Source organism: Papaver somniferum, chromosome 3, assembly GCF_003573695.1.
Source record: "Papaver somniferum cultivar HN1 chromosome 3, ASM357369v1, whole genome shotgun sequence".
Taxonomy (NCBI): Eukaryota; Viridiplantae; Streptophyta; class Magnoliopsida; order Ranunculales; family Papaveraceae; genus Papaver; species Papaver somniferum.
Genome location: NC_039360.1, coordinates 132,034,700 through 132,055,070, shown reverse-complemented (window position 1 = coordinate 132,055,070; position 20,371 = coordinate 132,034,700). Strand labels below are relative to the sequence as shown.

General features: G+C 37.1%; 3 protein-coding genes across 5 annotated transcripts; 1 reads left to right on the top strand and 2 right to left on the bottom strand.

Moving 5' to 3' along the window:
- Positions 1 to 284: 284 nt before the first annotated feature.
- On the top strand, positions 285 to 5,154 carry LOC113357407 (aminopeptidase P2-like). The gene is made up of 12 exons (XM_026600780.1): positions 285 to 883; positions 1,040 to 1,159; positions 1,594 to 1,869; positions 2,118 to 2,290; positions 2,461 to 2,715; positions 2,830 to 2,981; positions 3,182 to 3,372; positions 3,857 to 3,965; positions 4,082 to 4,236; positions 4,320 to 4,412; positions 4,532 to 4,612; positions 4,868 to 5,154. The coding sequence occupies exons 1-12, from the start codon at positions 329 to 331 to the stop codon at positions 4,937 to 4,939; spliced, it is 2,232 nt and encodes a 743-aa protein (XP_026456565.1). The 5' UTR covers positions 285 to 328; the 3' UTR covers positions 4,940 to 5,154.
- An 806-nt stretch (positions 5,155 to 5,960) lies between these two features.
- On the bottom strand, positions 5,961 to 10,411 carry LOC113357406 (sugar transport protein 13-like). The gene is made up of 5 exons (XM_026600778.1): positions 10,167 to 10,411; positions 9,215 to 9,540; positions 8,292 to 8,416; positions 6,919 to 7,210; positions 5,961 to 6,828 (listed from the first exon to the last, which is right to left on the bottom strand). Exons 1-5 carry the CDS (start codon positions 10,303 to 10,305, stop codon positions 6,133 to 6,135), a joined length of 1,578 nt encoding a protein of 525 aa, XP_026456563.1. The 5' UTR covers positions 10,306 to 10,411; the 3' UTR covers positions 5,961 to 6,132.
- Positions 10,412 to 12,251: 1,840 nt separating this feature from the next.
- Positions 12,252 to 14,451, bottom strand: LOC113357405. 3 transcript variants are annotated; one of them, XR_003363612.1, is made up of 6 exons: positions 14,162 to 14,451; positions 13,816 to 14,061; positions 13,501 to 13,585; positions 13,156 to 13,370; positions 12,815 to 13,032; positions 12,252 to 12,726 (listed from the first exon to the last, which is right to left on the bottom strand). XR_003363612.1 is itself a non-coding variant. In XM_026600776.1 (5 exons), the coding sequence occupies exons 1-5, from the start codon at positions 14,389 to 14,391 to the stop codon at positions 12,912 to 12,914; spliced, it is 897 nt and encodes a 298-aa protein (XP_026456561.1). In that variant the 5' UTR covers positions 14,392 to 14,451; the 3' UTR covers positions 12,252 to 12,911. The 3 variants fall into 3 exon arrangements, 2 of the variants coding, with proteins under 2 accessions (XP_026456561.1, XP_026456562.1); XM_026600776.1 differs by having other exon boundaries at positions 12,252 to 13,032; XM_026600777.1 differs by having other exon boundaries at positions 12,252 to 13,032; positions 13,501 to 13,582; positions 14,162 to 14,447.
- Positions 14,452 to 20,371: the final 5,920 nt, after the last annotated feature.

Genomic DNA, 20,371 nt, shown 5'->3' with positions numbered 1-20,371 from the left:
TATCAGCCTTTATAAATCGTGAAAAAAAAAATCTACTTGCTCATCCACCTCAACTAAAAAATTTATTCCCCAACTGCCGTAGGAAACTAGGAATTGCCCTTAGGTATGTACTTTGGTACACCCCAAGAAAATACGTACAGTACACCCCATCTTGGTTTATTGGGTACCCATGGACAGCTCAAAATCTTATGGTCCCAATCCTACATATCCTCCACGTGTATCCTAAAGAGGAAATTAATATAGGTGTTATCGTCTTGAACACCTCGTCACTCTTTTCTCAACAGAAAAGAGAATAAGTTCAAAAAGAAAGAAACCAGCCCAGATTGTAATGGAAGTAGCAGCAGCAATAAGAACAAGAACAACAACAACAACCATGCCTTCTTGTTCATCAATTTATAACCCTATAAATTTCTCAAAATCCATTTCAATTTCTCGTCTCTCAAGATCACAAGCGTCATCATCTCGTTATTTTCATTTGTTTTCTTCTTCTGTTTCTTCATTTCTGAACCTCCATTCAAATCTCAATAAACAAACAAATAATTCAAAATTCATTGTTAGAAATGCTACTACAAGTAGTATCAGTAGTAGTGGTAATAAGGAACCAAAAATTTCAGCAAAACCCTCATCAGAACTTCGCAAAAGAAAACCTAATAATAAAGATATAGATGATGATAAACTTATTGCTCTTCGTCAATTGTTTTCTAAACCTGGAATTGGTATCGATGCTTATATTATTCCTTCCCAAGATGCCCACCAGAGTGAGTTTATTGCTGAATGTTTTAGTCGGAGAGCTTATATTTCTGGGTTTACTGGTAGTGCTGGAACTGCTGTTGTTACTAGAGATAAAGCTTCTCTCTGGACTGATGGCCGTTATTTCTTACAGGTATTTAAAAACGACAATCAAATTCCAACCCCTTTGTTTAAAAATCAAATCTTTTAGTGCTTGGATAGTTAAATTCGTTAATGTATGAGTTCGCTATTTAGTACTCATTTGAACTGATTGGTAAACTCGACACTATTGTGTACTTGTCATGATTAGGCAGAGAAGCAGCTTACAGCTAGTTGGATTCTTATGAGAGCTGGAAATTATGGAGTTCCTACAACCACTGAGTGGCTCAATGATGTTTTGGATCCTGGTTGCAGAATTGGCATCGACCCCGTGAGTTCTATTCTATCACCTCTTATATCTATTTTCTTATTTTCGGAATAATGTCTTGCAGGAAACTCATTAGAATTTAGCTTTCAATACAGGCAGCAAATGAAATTTTATATTAGAACCAGTATCTGCTTAAGCCAATTGAAATGTAAAGTAGATTTTTGAGATGTTCTAAGCGAATACCAATATATACGTAACCCGATGTTCTAGATGTTGAAAATCTTCATAAAGTTGCAGCAAATGATAAATAATTGTTTATATCCTACCAGGATTAGGCAATTTCTTATGCACATCTTTGAATCTGTTTCAGGTCTACTGTGAATTTAAGTTTTTGTAGTGAGGTTCTCATCTTTGATTCCCGCCATTACAGAGTCTCCAGTTGTCGTATTTGCACATTTCCTTATGACTTGTTTTTCTTGATTTTGCGAAGGGAGCAGTTTCTTTTTTCTTCTAATGAGGCAGAGGAAATTAAAGAAGAAATTTCTAAGCATAATCACGAGTTGGTTCCTTTGTATGATATAAATCTTGTGGATCAAATCTGGAAAGAATCAAGGCCAAAACCTCCCATGGAACCTATCAGAGTGCATGAAATCAGATATGCTGGTGTGCATGTCTCAGCAAAATTGTCGAACTTAAGATCAGATCTTATTGAAGCTGGCTCTTCAGCTATTGTTATTACTATGCTTGATGAAATTGCTTGGCTGTTGAACTTGGTAATATTTCCAACTTAAGTTCCTTTATTTTGCAGAATAGTTTTGTTTAGATGCTTTAATATGGACGCCATGCGACAGTTAAAGACAAATTGTAAAAACAGATTTTCTGTGTAAATACTTTTAGCTCCAGTTTGTTGTTACTGATCAAGTCCGAGGAAAAGTTGTAACCGTTGTTATTTTGGATTTTATATAATTCTGTATGCCAACCATCATGAAGGTTTGTGTTGTTTCACATTCTTTTTTTGTAGAGGGGAAACGACATTCCACATTCGCCAGTGATGTATGCATATCTTATTGTGGAGATTGATGGGGCTAAATTGTTTGTTGATAATTCTAAAGTCACCCCTGATGTGCTGGCTCACTTGAAGAGTTCAGGAGTTGAACTGAGACCTTATGACTCCATTCTTTCTGAAATTGAAAGGTGAGTAAAAGTAACATTCATTTTACTTCTTCTGTAGTTTGCTACCTCTTGGAAGGTGCTTTGCTTTTCAACTTTTCTTGATGTATAAAACCAGATCTTTTGGGGTTCTTGTTCAATTATCATGGTTGATAAGGAAACTATGATTTTCTGAGGCATAAATATGTTTACAGTTTGGCGAACCAAGGGAGACAACTATGGATGGATACTTCACGAGTGAATGCTGCAATTGTCAGCACCTTCAGGTTTGGTAAGAATAGAGCTTCTGCGGATATTGGTTATAAAGGCAAAGTTAAAGCTGGACGACATGATAAGTCTGATGGTGATGCTGGAAGACCTGCTGGGTTGTGCAAAGTTTCTCCAATTACATTGGCGAAGGCAGTGAAAAATTATGCTGAGCTGCAGGGGATGCGGAATTCACATTTGAGGTACAGTAAGCGAATTTCTTCTTAAACCTAGTGTTTCCTGGGTTGCAGTTGTCGATATCTTTTATTTTCTATTCAGTCTTCAAGTTCGCTATCTGATTAATATCTTCTTTGCAGGGATGCGGCTGCTCTAACACAGTTTTGGTCTTGGCTGGAAGAGGAAATCCGTAAGGGAGCGGTACTGACAGAAGTAGAAGTTTCTGATAAACTTCTCGAATTCCGCGCAAAGCAGGATGGTTTCCTGGACACAAGTTTCGATACTATTAGTGGTATAATAGTGTTATATTGTTTTACCTTTTTTCTTTGTGTTCAATCGTGCCATTTGAATCTGAAATCTTGTTGTAACCTGAGAAGAAACTCAGTTAAGAAGTGCACATCATTTAATGATAATGAAGCCCTTTTGGTATTAAGCATATGATTGGTGATTAGTTTCCTTTTTCGTCATTTTATTAATTAAGGTACTTTTTAGGTTCTGGTGCTAATGGAGCTATCATACACTACAAACCTGAGCCAGAGTGCTGCGATGTTGTGGATGCTAAAAAACTCTTCCTATTGGACAGCGGTGGTCAATATATTGACGGTACAACGGACATAACAAGGACAGTACATTTTGGTGAGCCAACTTCACGACAAAAAGAATGCTTCACCCGAGTATTACAGGTTTGAGATTCATTTTTTTCTGAAGTATCTGTTATTTTGTCAACTTGATTATTCGGATAAGCATCAAAGGGCTGTTACCCTAGTTAACGCATCTGACATGTATAGCGTAGAGGTCCTGATGAAAGCTTTACTTGACCGACTTGAATAAATTCATAATAAAACAGAAGTTTTTTATACAAATGATATATGAATTAATGAGGGTGTAAATGTCGTGCCATAAGATGAGCTGATCATATTAGTTTTACATTGACCGCCAATATCTAAAACTTCTGGTTTGTGAACCTAATTTAGCATTTTCTTTGACTATCGAATTAAATAGACTGAAGTAGAACTGACCAACTGCATTAGATGCAAATCTTCATTCAGTGATACTGGAAGTTCATCTGTATTAATTTCTAGGACATCTTATGCTTCGTATTTCATCACAGAAGCCTTTTACTATGAGCATGCCACATCATTTAACTGGTCATTTTCACATTTGCAGGGCCATATAGCTGTTGATCAGGCAGTGTTTCCTGAAAATACTCCCGGCTTTGTGCTGGATGCACTGGCTCGTTCTGCTCTATGGAAAGTCGGACTTGATTACCGACATGGTACTCTTGTCTCTTGCTGATATGTCACACTACTTTTTTAGTCGGATACTTTGTGTATCATCACATTCCGGAAAGAAGTTTTCCATTAATGGTAAGCTTCTGGTTGTTACTTGTAGGAACTGGCCATGGTGTAGGAGCTGCACTAAATGTCCATGAAGGTCCTCAAAGTATAAGTTTTCGATTTGGGAATATGACTCCATTGCAGAAGGGCATGATTGTTAGCAATGAACCTGGGTATTATGAAGATCATTCTTTCGGCATTCGTATCGAGGTACTTGCAACTTTATACCATTGGGGTAGTTCCGTGGTCCATTTAAAAAAAATTGTTAACACCTTGTGTGATTCTTGTTGCAGAATCTCCTAGTTGTGAAGGAAATTAACACACCTAACCATTTTGGAGGAATAGGATATCTGGGATTTGAAAACATCACTTTTGTCCCCATTCAGGTATGTAGTTGATTTTCTTAACTCAAGTACATGATCCCTTGTAGACTGATAATAGTCCATCGGAATACTTCAACTTGACTAATCCCATGGTTTTGCCTGTTTTGGATTTACTGTTGCAGGCTAAACTTGTTGACCTATCACTGATGTCTGCCGCTGAGGTTGATTGGCTCAATGATTACCACTCACAAGTTTGGAAGAAGGTCAGTACCTTGAGTCAACATCGTAAATATGGTGTATATTGTCTTCTTCCCCGTCATAGCAAATTTCTATAACAGTGACCTTGATCAAACAAATGTAGTGCAACTGCTCTGTCTGTTCGATATGCAACTATGGGTTCACTTATCGTATTAGTCTGGGTTGGGAAGCTATGGTGTGGTTCTATTAGAAATAGATCTTTTGTCCAACTCTAGTTCGCATCTCACAAATTCTTTATCTTAACTGGTATTATGTTGCAGGTTTCACCGTTGGTCGAAGGTGGTGCTAGTAAATGGCTATGGGACAACACACAACCACTTGTTAAACCATAAACTCTACATTTGTTCTCTATTATCTAATTGATTACTTGGATTCATTTATCTTCGGAATGTTGCTGTTTTATATCGTCAAACCTCATATGTAATATAAGCTTCAGATGATATCTGTCTTGAAGAAACTCTTGTAACATAACTGGTTTTGTGAGCGTTGTTGTATGAGGCCGTATTATAATGTTAGATTTGGACCTAATTCAGTGTTCTCTTTTGAAGTCTCACCTATAGCTACTGAGAACTGTGTCAATAGTAATATAACTGAAAAGCAAATTCAGACAAAACTGTCGAAGTTTATCTTGTTTCTTTGTGAAACGTTACGCGTGGAATTTGCCAACCTGATGATGACCATGCAAAAGCTGAAACAAATGTGCACAACATCACAACCACCAGAATTGCAAAACCCGTCACTAGACTGTGATTGATATGCGACTTCCAGTCCTATTTACTTGGAAGAAGAACATATGAACTCCAGCCTCTACTCAGTTACTACGAGTTACTGAGTGCCTTGTTTCTTTGAGTCGTTCAAGTATATGATCTACAATTTCTTAAATCGGCTTTCTAACGACACCGGTAAGTTTCCGTAAAAAAAAAAAGTAAAAAGAAAAGAAAACATGAATTCTATCTATGATATGGTATGCAGTCACTTCCTCATTCCATGCGTTTTTGCCAATATGCTGTTGAGGTTCCCGACTGAACTGGTAAACCTGTTACTGATGTCCACTCTGAGGTTGATCATTACCACTTACCAACTTTCGGAGAGGGCCAGCATTCTCGAGTCAACATCGTAAGCATAGCATCTATTATCAACTTAGTTCTGTCCGAGAGATCATGGAAACTTTTTGAAAAAGTGGCGTCCATTAATGAAATTGTGCAACTGTTGGGTCTGCTTCAACTTGCAAAGATGGGTTTCCTTATCGAATATCATTCTAGGTTGGAAGTGATTTTGTGGTCGGTCCAGGAAATTATCTCAATTGGTGTTACATTACAGGTTTCCCTGATAAAAGGTGCTGTTGGTCAATGGCTTTGGGACAACACAACCACTTCAAATACCATTTTTCTTTCAGTTACATGTAGGACATTGAAGAAAAAGAAAATCAGAAAATGAGATGTTCAATCAAGATAAAAATATTAGTCAAGTAATAAGTTTGCAGTAAAAATACACAGGAGAATCAGCCAACCGTCCTGCCGTTGATTTACAGCCTTGAGGATGGGTCATAGACGTTCTTCCCACCCTCATGTGTACCATTGTGGTATTCGTTGTCATCATCCATGAATCTTTTCCATAACCAGTGTCGCTTCCAAACCCGTTCAGTCATTTCTTCAATCGGTATATTCTTAGTTTCTGGAAGCAAAAACAACACGAACAGCGACATAACCAGAACCCACGCGGAGAAGAACGCAAAGATACCGTACTTGAGGTGACAAAGCATCGAGAGGAAAGCTTGAGCAATCACAAAAGTGAACAACAAGTTTACACAAACTGTAATACTTTGTCCAGCTGATCTTGTTTCCAGAGGAAAGGTTTCACTCGGAATGAGCCAACCTAAGGGACCCCATGACCATGCAAATGCCGAAACAAATGTGCACACCATCACAACCACCAGAATTCCAAAACCTTTTCCTAGATTGTCAGAATGGTCTGTGACTTTCAGTCCTAATACGATTGCAACTACTGCTTGGGAGAAGAACATTTGAACTCCAGCTTCTAGTAAGAGAGCACGCCTTCCGACTTTGTCGACTGAGTAGATGGAGACGATAGTAGAAAGTACATTTACAGCTCCTGTGATAACTGCCGAGTATAGTGATGCATCATTCTTGAATCCAAGTGTGCTAAAAAGTACGGGCGCGTAGAACATAATCGCGTTGATACCAGTGAATTGCTGGAATATCTGTAACAAGGAAAAAAGAAAACTATCAACTCATGAACTGGCTTGTGCAGAATATTGATCTGGTAACATTGAGCAGTAATTTGTTTATACCTGCAGTGAAATGGCAATAATCAACTGGGGGCGGTTTCTGCGCTTTAACAAGTTCCGGAACGGATGTTTAATCTCCTGAGAGATCCTACTTGCTTCGACGAGTTCCAAGAATTCTGGCTCAACATTCTCAGTGCCTCGTATCTTCTTGAGTACAATTTTTCCTTGCTCGAGGTGACCTCGCTCGATGAGACTGTTTGGTGTGTCAGTAACTAATATGGATCCTATAGTTAGCATCAGTGCTGGAATACCTGCCAAACCCAATGAAATTCTCCAGCCATATCCACCTTTAATCCTGCAATCACAAAATCGCAAATGTTCAGTATAGTCCACGGTTATTGACTAATCCACTGTTCTCCCACACATTAAGCCATCTCCATCTTGCTGGTCCACATAATTTTGTGCAGTGGAATGGAAGAAATATCTAAAGATTTTTCTATGTCAAATTTGTCTTGGTTGCACCTTCCAATAGTCAATGCAACCCGGTTCACATAATTTAGAGCAAAATGCCAGAAGAAAAATGAAAGGAAGGAAAACTGAGCTATGAAGACTAGACCAAGTGACTAATTTTTCTTTTCTTTTCTAAACTTGGGACGGGCGGGCAGCGCGGAGAGCCAACCAGCACGTCAGAACCAAACACCACTAATAGACCAACACGTAATCCATCAAGCAACAGCCGTCACTACACAAACAATCTGAAGACCTCAAGTATGACTTGTATAGTTCTATTTCATGTGCATGCATTTGTTTTCTTTAGTTTTTTAAATATAAGGAGAAACGTAATATATTTGACAAATTAGGCACAGTAGTTCACTTCAAAATATTAGTCATGACGAAGGTAGTCAATTTCGGATTTCGGATCGTTTCGGTCGACACCGAGATACTGGTACAACTTTGTTTCGGGGGAATTCCGTTTTAAAATCTCGATTTCATATTTTATATCCTCGTATCGATAATCACTTAAAAGAAACATAGTATTAGTAAATCTGGTTGTTCACCTTCCTCATCATCAACACCAAATAATAATTTTAGCTCAAGAAATTCAAACACAGCAACAAGCAATAATACTAGTGAGTGAATTAATCTTTTTAATTTTTGTACGTGAGATTAGTCCACTCAATTTAAAAAGAAAAACAAAATCCGGCCAAGACAAATCAATTCCGACCAAAAAACGTGTTTCCGGTCGAAATTTTCGCAAAGATTTCGTCCGACCGAAATTAACAAAATCGTGTCTTCTTGGACCGAAATCCGAAATTTCGGCCGAAATGACCGAAATCGACTACATAGGTCATGACAATTACATATTCGACCAAGTTAGGAAAAAGTTTATAAACAAACAAAAATGTGAAACATAAGGACGGTTAAACTTTACTTACTTTGCGGTTCCGTAATTGACAAGGTTTGCAAAGAGAATCCCGATGGTAACATTAAGCTGAAACAATATGTTCAACGCTCCACGTATTCTCGTTGGGGCGATTTCTGAGAGAAACAATGGGACTGCCTGTAATTTTCAATGTGACAGGGAAAAAAACGTTACTGAAGACCATCATTTTGTTAGAGAAATTTGATTTAGGCCAAGTTTAAGAAATGGAGTATATTTTAAGAACTGTTTCACTTTCTTGTTACAAGATTTACAAGTAGATAAGGAGACATTAACCAACTAGCTGGTAAATCTTATTATTAGCCTAATCCAACTCCACTGATTCATGCACCAATTTGGGCAAAGGATAAACTTGCTGACTTTAGAAGATTCAAAAGTAAAGCCAGAAAAGAGTGCATTTAAGGTTTAGAAGAAAAAAGAAGCACCAATGGGGGCCTTAAAAATGAATAAGGACTTGACCAACAAAAATAGATAAGAATGAAAAGAAAATACGGACCATCTTTTTTAAATTCTTTTCACATTACAAAAGTATTTTTCTCTTTCTTTGTTGAGAAAATAATAATTAGGAAATTAAATGTAATTATGAAAACATTAAAGAAGAAGTTTCCATCAAAAAGAAAATAAAAATAAAGAAGAAGGTAGGTGGTGATTGAATTTTGAGATAGAAAAACAATTTATTTTTCTCCTTTGTTCTTTAGTATGATGATGACACTGTATGGTGATATTTTGATTCTAGATTAGTCCCAGTGTTTTGATTCTGTACCCTAGATGTTGACTCCCACACATGGCCATGTTGCACACCAACACCACCAATTTTCATGATGTTTTAACAGGGTCCATGAGCCTAAAACAAGTGCCCATGAATCTAAAGAAACAAGTCAAAAACCTCATCACTAATTGCAAGGCTGAAATGTATACCTGGTTAGCAAACCCAACACCACAACCAAGTAAGATCCTTCCAACAATGAGCATAGCAAGATTCTGAGCACCTGCATTTAGTATAACCCCAAGTATGAAAAACACACCGGCAATGAGCATGGTAAGTCTCCGCCCGAGTGTCCTCGTTGTGTAAGATGCAAAAAACGTGGAGGTTAAACCGGCTAGATACAATGAAGATGTGAATAGTTGGAGTCCCTGGTTATCATATTTGCAGTAGTTGCTGTTAATTCCTCCTGCGTTTTTAGTTTGGCGATATACGACCGGAAAGAACTTTTTCAAGAAGTCGTCCATTGCCGTCACACCCCCTGTTCATACACATCACAGTAAGTCGTGTCAGGATCCATTCAAACCGTATACTGTATGCCGTGAATATTAGAAAATACTTTCTGCAGCACAAAATGAATATATGCACAAGAAAATGTTTGTAGCATCATCCTATGGTTGATATGGACCACCCATGGAATCTCTGAAGTGGAAGGGAAAAAGAATAAACATGCATAGGAGATATTCTGACTGATGAAGATATTGTTCCATGGGTTCGGATGAGGTATGTGTTTCAAAACACAAGGTGGTGGACCAAACTAGCCAAGTAAAGATAAAAAGACTCCATGAGATTTTTCTATCAACATGCTTGTCTGGACCTAATCAATAAGTATACTAAAAGACACCACAAATATGGAAGTTTAGAAGGTTGCAAGAAACTAGCTAGGATTTTTTTCTTTTTCTTTTCCTTTCCTTTTGGATTATTATTAAGAAACAAAAAATGATGTTTCGTTTGTATAGCTCTGATTCAAGGCCATATATATTTTTTGGGCAATATGCATGTTTGATTTACAAGATCTAGATCAAAACAAATGAATCATGCATCATATAACGATGGATTATGAAAAAGAAGGGAGTTAGAAACCAAAACTTAGTTAAAAATACGAACCAGAAACTCCGACGTCGTAGCCGAACATCAAACCACCAGTAGCAGCCATAATACAGGAAATGATGACAATAGGTGTAATCTTTGCTTCAAATTCCACTCCGTTTCTGTTTACTGGAGCAGCTGACATTCCTGGTGCCATTTTTTAAACTTTCAAAAGAAAATATAATTCAGCATGCAAATGAAGATCAAGATATAGAGAGTTAAAAGAGAGTTTAGATGAAGTAGCCAAGGTTGAAATAATGTTATTCGCAGAAGATGCATGTATATATATACACACACATAATAGGAACCAGGGAATCAAAGAGTTATGGGACACCGTGAATAGATGATGCACGTGGACGAATCCCATAACTTTGGCTTTTCGGTTTGACCTTTTTTTTTCTTTAGTTCTAAGATATAGCATGACCATTTTCTTCTCGTCAATTACTTGGTAATTTTCGATACTTCAGTTTGATTTTTTATTATGCAGTCGGTGATCAGTTAAATTAGGTATCTTTAGTTGTTAGAGGCTGCTAGTGAGTTTGTAGGGTTTGTACGTGATTGGTGCCAAATGGTTTGGATTTGAGTCGAATAACATTTCAGTTCCAGTAGGCTGTGAATCGATTGAGTGGTTATCAGCCATTCAGCACTCTGAGGCGATACGTGGACTAATATTTTTGGTTCTAACTCAGTTCTGACTACGAACTGACTCGGAAGTATTAGAGTCATGACTGCTTGGACTGAAAAGTTGTGTACATTCGTGTTTTTTTTTTTTTTTGAGTTCAGATCATAATGATAAATCAGATATGAGTCGGCTAATTAGACAACTAATGACCCATAAGTCATGAAAAAGGAACGTACATTTTATTAGAGAAAATGAATGAAATCTCCGTGACTAAACAAGATCTTGCGTTGAGTAGCTCTTGATGGACATTCAGTCAAAAACAATAGAGAAACAAAGAAGATAAGTTACTAGTTTTCGAATTCAAAGGTTTGAAAAACAAGTCAATAAACACGTGAGACTATGACGAATCTAGCATCAAGTTCAGATAATTTGATGTCATGAGATTCAAAATGTGTTTAAATTAAGTAACCATGACATGCACAAGAAAGAAACGTGGTTAGTTTTCTAAGCTATGTATCAAAAATATCAACTAGTTCTGCTGAATCTTCTACTGATGTCAGTCCGCGTATACTAAAAACAGGTTTACTTGGCTTGTTTTTTCTTCAATAATGTTTGGAGAGTGTTGTGTGAAACCATGAAAAGTTGAAAAGAGGGACTAATTAGGCCGGTGTGTGTAAACATCAACCAACAGGTGAAGAAAACAAAACTAGATATATCTTCTGCAAATACATACATGCCAAAAACCGGCTTTTTTTTCTTTCTCATTTTGATATTTCGTAGCTAGTCAATATCGATGCAATGTATACTTAAATATATTTTAAGGGTTATGATGCAATGTGTTTTTAAGAGTTTAAAGAAAAGGAGTCATCAAAGTGAATATGTCGATTCATTTAGAAAATGAGACAGATAGTAGGGAGAGTGAGACCCGTAACAAATTGCATTGTATATCGAATCATGGAAATATATATAGATATACACAATTTTCATCATCTATAGTATAAGCGAATGCCCAGCTGTAAATTGTAATGAAGTTTCCTAACAGCTAGCATTTTTTCTTTTGTAGAGGTCATCATCTAGACTATTTTACGAATCCAGGACCGTAATATTGCCATTGGGTTGATATAATAATTTACCGTTTTGAATTAAAAAAATAAAAAAAAGAGAGACTTTAACTGCTCTTTCTTGTCCGCCAAAAGCACACAAATATGGTTGTATTCCCAAACCTACCAGCTTTCATGGAAGCGTAACCCAAATGTCTGCAAGTTAGGGGTGTAAATGGGGCAAAACCGTCAACCCAATTCATCTATTAAACAGGCCAGACTGGATTTTGTTGGTAGAGCTTGAGCTTAATCTGTAATTGGCTTGGCTGAAACTTGCATTTTGGTAGAGAAACTCTCACGGCGTCAACTTGTAATAATCACCTAAAATGATTAATGTTTATGTCGGTGATGTAAATCCACTATATGATTGACGCTTAAAAATAAATTTAATTTCTGATTATCTGGAGATAGACACCCAATTGCTTTAGGATTAAGTTATTTTCCAATGAAGTATGTCGGTACCAAAGTAAATAAACAGGATGCTGATAATGTAAACTATTCTTACATTATCTAAATACTGATTAACTTCCAATCCCATATCGACAGCCTATATTGTAAGGTATTGTTACAGGATCTAGCAATGCATTCCAATGATATTGTAGCAGTACCCACCAGTTGCCTAAGCAAGAAACTGTTGCCAAGATATGTATCAAATGAAAAGGAAAATCAACTTACTCTTCCTTTCGGAAGCATTCCGCGAACAGCATGCTCAACTGTTCTTTCAGGAATTCTCTGCTGGAGCTGCTCGAAAGTCTCCCTACTGCTCTTCGAGAATGTCTCATATATAGCTTCTGCATTCTTTTATTCCCAGATACAGCAACTTTTTCTGCATTAGTCTTAGTACATAGTTGATAGCACTGTTAGCCATGACATTAATGTTACAGATGACAACCATTTTATATTAGATAATAAGCTGAAACACTCGACACTGCAGATTCTAAAGCTCTTAATTCTGATTGTCAGAACAAATATTTTGTCTGTATGATTCTTTATTCTATTTACATTCTTGTGAAGTAAATGTTGAGTAAAGGAAGAATTTTCTTAGATACAGCTTGGTGGATTGGAACATTTGAATGCACCAGAAGCTGGTTCCTTGTATGCAGGTATTTCATCTGGGTTGACTTCTCTGACCTCACCAGGACTGAAGAATAAATCATTGTGCCTGTACAATTGGAAAGATGATCAGCATGATAGGACACAACGCACATTCATAACAATGAGATGACAAAATAAGTACTGTAAACCGCAGTAAGTTAACGGCTACTGAGACTGATAACATGCTTACTTGCGAAGATCCAATCCTAGTAAACCAGCTTGCAGTACAGTCAAGTTATCGGAATCTGGTGAGACAATAACCACAGTATCTCCGGAGTATTGGGTTTCTAGAATTGACATAAGTTGTGTTACACGAACAAAAACGTCTGAAACACTCTCATTTGGAGTTCCGTCATCGATTGGAGGTGGTCTGATGTTTGGAGATATATTATCAGCTTCATATACCTGATAAATCAATCAGTGAAAAGTTAAATACAATTGAAACCAAATTCTGTATGCAGCATATATTCTAGCTTGTGCAGGATGTTTCGCCGTCAAAAGCATCTAATATTCAATTACAAACCATAAATGTTACCTGTGCAACGGCATCCAATGTTTTTCCTTCAAAAGCACCTAAACCACGCGCATCCAAGAAGCTGTACTCCGGGACAATGAGGCTGCTAGGTTCACCAATAAAACTTAATAATGTGTATCCACTAATTCCTTAGTTTGATATAAGTTGCTGCTATGTTGTGTCAGGCGCTAGGCAAGGCGAGGCGCCACGCCCAGGAAAAATTCACATTTTTGCGCCTAGGACGTTTTATTATCTAGGGCGACTCGTGCGCCTAGGGCGCTTGTCACAACATGGAGTTTCTACCTTTTTTTTCTAAAGATATCTAAATTGGTTTACCTGCGATTGATTCCGTTGACGGAGGCGATAATCTCAGCAGCCTGATAAGCTCTCTGAGTGATTGAAGGCCAAATCCAACAACTTTGATCACAAGCCCCCATTGCCTTCAATTTTAAAGCTGCTCTGGCCGTCTGTCTTCTACCTTCTATTGACAATCCACTGTCCATTGATGTCTTTGCAACCGGATTCGTGTTTATTACTCCCAAACTCTCAAATTCTGATTCTCCTGCCCGAACAAGAAAGTATCTACCAGATTCAAAGAAGACCCAACCAATAAAAATCAATAGATGGGCTTAAAATTGTATCAAATTAAGTAGAAAAACTAATAGAAGACCGATCCACTTACCTATTGATAAGGCGATATGGGGGCATTTGAAATAGACTGGCATTGGCATTGGATGTGGAGAGAATGTTTGTAGATTCAAGCAAAGGGGTCACTGAAACTGTTGTGAGAGAAATGAGCAATTGACGTCGATCAACAATATTAGGTTTTAAGAGATGAGGGACGACATTTCTTGGGTTTGAGATAGATGAAACTGGACGAAAACTACATGAAGCTGCTGGACATTTTAGCATTTTGGAGGGTTTTTTTTTTTTTTTTGAATTCCGTTTTTTTCCCTCGACATGTACAATCCACAGGATACCTTGCAGAATATCTTTTTTGGGGATTGAGAAATCCAGAATATGTGGCTAATAATATTTAGAGGCTTTTTTGAGGTCTTCCGCATTAGATCAAAGTTGTACATTAGATTATACTAGCATTTTGGAGTAAACATTACTAAGCTGACTTCAAATTAAGTCAGAGCTCTAATGAAGCCAAAGGGGGACAGCTGTACAAAGGAGGACGACACGCCAGAGTCTCGGACGGGCCAAGGATCGGGATGACTAATATCGAAGAGGTTACACGAGACAAATCGGATGAACCTGAAAGGTACATTAGTCCGAGCGATGAAGAGGAGCATAGAAGCAAGGTAAGGTAACCTGAGAAAAACTGGAACTTATCTTGTAACTCATGTGTCTACAAATGATTTTTGTTATAGGCAAAGCCAAAACATTTAGGAGAAAAGCTGATTTTCAATCAAATGTGTTTGATCTTGACTCAATTAGGATGCAAATATAAATTTCTACTAAAACTCATCCACTGTAATTCTTCGTCTTGGTCTTCAGCTGGCATCACAAGACCACAGTAGTAATCTTTGATTAAAGATAGTTTGAAAGCTACGGTTTGGTCTTTTCATTTGTAAAGAATCAGATTTGACTGCCAAACATACGTGAATTTCTTAATTCACATATACTAGTCTTGCCAATTAAGTAAGAAGGGTGCTTCTGAATCACTTTGTTTCTTCTTGGTAAGAGACTGAATTGTTGATCAATCCAATTGAGTGTTAATTCAACCTGATTGAGCCCATGCTATTCGTAAAGTAGCTTATAATCTAAAACCTAACATAAAAACAAGTTATTGGGGACTTTTTTTATCGGCAACACCACACTAAACGTTGTTATATATAAAGGCAAAAACATTGTAATTTTTAAGTGATGAAAGTAAGGACAAATCTTTGTAAATCTACACTCGTTTTCAACTAATTTTCTTGGATTAGCACATGGGTTGTTCCTACGTACTTATCATGAGATGATTATTATCTTATCATCAACCTTGATAATTGAAAAAACGGGGTCTAACAACACCACCCAATATTTCGATTAGCAATCTGTATGAACAATTTCCAAAACACTCTACTAGAGAATCAACTAGACAGTTAGACTCAATCTAGAATATAGTGTCTCAAGGAGTGAATATCTCTATCTCTCAATTTGATTGTTACTCAAGCAAATAGAAATCTGCGAGTCTAATCAAAGAGAGATAACTTGGACGGTATCAAAAACCAATATCCAAGTGTTAATCAATGAAATCAACAATCACAAGATTGGATCTCCAATTGATTAAGCTTAACGCACAACCTGTATTATTTCAATTATATAACCAAATATAATGCGGAAAAGAAATAACACAGACACCAGAAATTTTGTTAACGAGGAAACCGCAAATGCAGAAAAACCCCGGGACCTATTCCAGATTAGATACACACTGTATTAAGTCGCTACAGACACTAGCCTACTACCAATTAACTTCGGACTGGACTATAGTTGAACCCATATCAGTTTCCCACTGATACAAGGTACAGTTACACCCCTACGCCTCTGATCCCAGCAGGATACTACGCACTTGATTCCCTTTGCTGATCTCACCCACAACAAAGAGTTGCTACGACCCAAAATCGCAGGCTTTGATAATAAACAAATCTGTATCACACAGAAAAGTCTATTCAAAAGATTAATCTGTCTCCCACAGATAAACCTTAGTTTGTTCTGTTTTTTGATATAATCAAGGTAGCACAGGAACCAATTGATTAATCTGGTCTTATATTCCCGAAGAACAACCTAAAAGTAGTATCGGTCTGGCTTCACAATCCCAATGAAGTCTTTAAGTCGTTAACCCGAATTTATAGAATAAACTCAAGGGTTAATGGAGGTCGTCTCTAGCGAGAGCACTAGTATCACACAAGAAATGTGTGTGGGGATTAAGTTTCTCTCTAGCTAGATGTCTCCTTTATATAGCCTTTCAAATCAGGGTTTTTGCTTAGATATTAAGCAAGCTCTATTCACCGTTAGATGATACCTGATTTAGATCCAAGCCAATATCTCTCAACCGTTAGATCGAAAGACAAAGCATGTGAAACACACTTGTAGACGTTTTCCAAGTTCGTGAGAACCGACCCAAACGTACATATACATGTTGGTCCAATATAGTAACCAAAACGCAACCATATGAGCTCCTCATATTAACCTGGTTCCTCATTCATCATAACTAGTTCACTTTGCTTCAAACAAACTAGTTAGAGAGTCATTCAATTGCTATGAGATCTTATGTAACTATACAAGACACAATTGAACTCTAGATGATTTCGATTCGATTGAATCGGCTCGATGAACATTATAGCCACGGTTTGCATTAAGCATTCCTAAGTAATTTAATGTCTATGTCCAGGGCACATCTTTAGATTACAACCACTTAAGTTCACAAACAAGTTCGCGGACTTAAGCATCGGTTTTGAGTTTTCCAAAACTCAGCAGAAATTCTCGGGTCGAGAACTTCCATCAGTTTGCGGACTAGGTCTGCGGACTCAGTTCGCGGACTTGGTCACACAAACGAGTTTCAAAAATCCCAGCAGAAATTCTCGGTCGAAAACTTCCGTCAGTTCGCGGACTTCGCAAGCTAATTCCACATTCCTACCGAATACACTTGCTCAAAAAAGTTCAAAGAACTTCGGATCAAGGGTTATGTAATCTTACTCTCATTTAAATCATTGAGACTTTCTCTTAGAACGCTATCCCAACCATTATTCACAGATCGTCTTCACGGTGGAGCAATTCTCAACTATACGATTGAAAGATGAAGAAAAACTTGGTCAAAGCGAAAAGCTTTACCAACACATGTATTTCGAGAAAAAGATAAGCATTGAATACTCAACTCGAAATATCAAATGTGTTTGATCTAGTCTATATAGCATACGAATTTTGTCTCATAAGAAGTAGGAGATAGAATAGATAGACTTTTGAGTGGCAGATAAGTTCAAGTCTTCACATACCTTTTTGTTGATGAAGTTCCACGGTTCCTTGGTGTAGATCTTCGTCGTTGTCGTTGAATCGCCATGAAGTCCTTGAGCTTTACTACACTTTCCTATCCTAGTCCGAAACTTAGCTAAATAGGATAGAAATCAAGACTTATAGTTTTGATCACTAACATTGACAAACATGCTTGATATAGCAACGCATGCGAGGTTGACCGAGCTATGCTCTAACAATAATGAATTGATAATGCATGCCAAACAGAAACTAGTTCCCATTGCCACTAACAACATTATTATTGATCCTACGTGCAACAGATTTATTAGCTAAAAAGTACCCCAGTGAGAAATTTGTTGATCTCACTCTGGACAGTTTTGATAGTGAGTTGCAGGAACTTTTGGATGAAGATAGAACTGGGAAGATTTATGTTAGAAAGTAGTGTGTTTTAGTTTTCTTTTTTGGTTTTCTTTGTAAGGTTTTGGGTTCTCCTTAAACCCAGCGGAATGTGTCAAAACTAGGGCTGTTCATGGTCGGTTTTGGTTCGATTTCTAGCCAAACCAAAACCGAAACCAATACTATTGGTTTCTAAAAATCTAAACCAAACCAATCCATTAACCATTGGTTCGGTTTCTAAATGGTTCCAGCCGGTTTCGGTTTGTCCCAGTGGTTTTTGGTTAACCAATAGTTATGTCAAACGACTCAAACAAAAAAAAGATATACAAATTTACAGATAAAAAAATCGTAGTTGCCGACAGTATTGGTTTACACAAATTTACAGATAAAATAAATAAATAAAAGAATATCAAGAATAGTTAAAGCTTACTCTAAATCTAGAGATCAAAAGAAGATATATAATATATCTTAATTTAGTTAGTGATAAACAAAAAAGAACGAAGAAGGGAAGAAGAAAGTCGAGTAGCAGCAGTGACTGCTGTAGTTAGGGGTGGAGAAGGGAGGAGACTGAGAGAAGGAGAAAGAGAAAAAGGGAGAACATCATACTGAAATATTAGATTTAGGGTTTTTATTTATCCTCTAAATCAATGGGTAGAATCTAATACTTGTTAATCATGGTAGAAACTAAGTTCAAAAATTAATCGGTTTTCCAATGGTTTTTGGTTCGGTTTTAGAGGTCAAACCAAACCAAAACCAAAACTATCGGTTTTCCACTTTCTACACCATAACCAATCCATTAGTAAATGGTTCGGTTTGGTTTCTTCCTAATTGGTCTGGTTCGGTCCGGTTCCAGCGAAAAACCGAAACCATGTTCAGCCCTAGTCAAAACCAAAAAAATAAATAAATATATTATCATTGATCATAATATCCAACGCCTATGGATTAATTTGTTATAAGACTAACAAATTATAATTTGAATATTCTCGATAAATGAAAAATAAAAAATTCAGATTTTAGAGGTAAGATGAAGCAATGATCACAAACCCTTACCATCACTCTAGTGAATGACATGAAAATGGAGAGAGAATCTGGAGAAAAAAGAGAGGAAAAAAGACGGTCACTACAGTCGACGGTCGAGAAAGAATTAATGATAAACATGCAAGTGCGACTCTATCATATCCACATTTATACTAGCTAAGTCTCAGTATCCATATGTAGATAATAATATTGTTTTAAGTGATTTACGCGAATAATAAGTGAAATCCATTCACTTGGGAAAAATGGCTAAATGAGTAGCTAAATGGCGTTTTCCATGAGCAGCTGGTCTGCCTTGATATTTTCGCTCATGTTAGTTCTCACCCAAGCCACCTGCTTGGTTATGCCACTTCACGGCCAAGGGATAATCTAGTGGATTTCTTTGTGCACTGTACTCATGACTCTCAAGCCTGCGAAGCCACTAAAGAAAGAACTGGGGTTGACGTGGCAGACTCTTCGCCACATGTCCGTGATTCTCAAGATGATTCAGAACCAATTAACTCGAGCAGAGAGTCCCATAAGGAATGAATTCAACTACTTCTTCCATGTCTTTAAACAACATCGTGTCTAGCTAAATCTCTTACTAGGGTGAAGGATAAACTTGTAGATTAAATTTGATTGTGTTCTCAAACAAGGGTTTCCACCATTTTGAACTTAATGATAATTGTTTGATTTTCTCCCTAATGATTTCTTTTCTATTTGATTTTTCATGTTCTATGCCATGTATAGTCCATTATTAGATTGATAGAAAACTCTCATTGAACCTTGATTATAATTGATTCATGAACATTCTTAAGACTATTTATGCCATGTATAATTAGTACTTAGAGTTTCTACTTTAGGTCGAGAACAAACATAGCTTTTGATAATGCTTCGATAAATCTTAAACGTCACATCTTCCATGTACTAGCTAGGTTTGCTATTATACACGAGTTTAATGAGACCTTTGTGAAAGACATAAGTGAATCTTAGCCTACAACGGATTCTGTAGCCCTAATATTATCACATCCTTGATTTACAATCTTTATAAATTTGCTTTATTTTTGCTCGTCAGCTTATTTTTCTTAGTAAAACAATCTCTGAAATATTGCATCTTGATTAGTTAGTTCTTGATATTGATTAGTAGTATTTTCACACTCCTTGAGGGAACGAACCACATTTGTTGTTGTCTACATTTTCGACAGCGTCCACTTGTGGATTAACAAAGTCGGTTTTCCGACCCATCAATTAACGCTAGGGATGAGTTTTAATACCAAATTATATTTGCTCCCTAACTAGTCAAGGTCGTACCCATTTGACCGAAAGGCAACTTTCCCCTAAATGTTTTGGTTTTCCCTTTAACAAAAATCTTACAAATACCCAGTTCATGTAATGGGTTAGACACGTTGTTTCTTTCCTTCGGCGAATTTTATAAGAAAAAACTTATCAATATTGTAGCAAATATATTCCTACAACACCCTTCGAGGTTTGCAGTCGACGATTAAATTTCAACTGCTCGATG

Coding starts and splice junctions, on each gene's coding strand:
- LOC113357407 (XM_026600780.1), top strand. CDS start 329: ATGGAAGTAGCAGCAGCAATAAGAACAAGAACAACAACAACAACCATG. Junction 1,870..2,117: donor TTGCTTGGCTGTTGAACTTG/GTAATATTTCCA, acceptor CTTTTTTTGTAG/AGGGGAAACGACATTCCACA. Junction 4,237..4,319: donor CTTTCGGCATTCGTATCGAG/GTACTTGCAACT, acceptor TTCTTGTTGCAG/AATCTCCTAGTTGTGAAGGA.
- LOC113357405 (XM_026600776.1), bottom strand. CDS start 14,391: ATGCTAAAATGTCCAGCAGCTTCATGTAGTTTTCGTCCAGTTTCATCT. Junction 14,062..14,161: donor CCATATCGCCTTATCAATAG/GTAAGTGGATCG, acceptor TGAATCTGGTAG/ATACTTTCTTGTTCGGGCAG. Junction 13,586..13,815: donor GTCAACGGAATCAATCGCAG/GTAAACCAATTT, acceptor TGGTGAACCTAG/CAGCCTCATTGTCCCGGAGT.
- LOC113357406 (XM_026600778.1), bottom strand. CDS start 10,305: ATGGCACCAGGAATGTCAGCTGCTCCAGTAAACAGAAACGGAGTGGAA. Junction 8,417..9,214: donor GTGTTGGGTTTGCTAACCAG/GTATACATTTCA, acceptor TGAAAATTACAG/GCAGTCCCATTGTTTCTCTC. Junction 7,211..8,291: donor GTCAATTACGGAACCGCAAA/GTAAGTAAAGTT, acceptor TTGTGATTGCAG/GATTAAAGGTGGATATGGCT.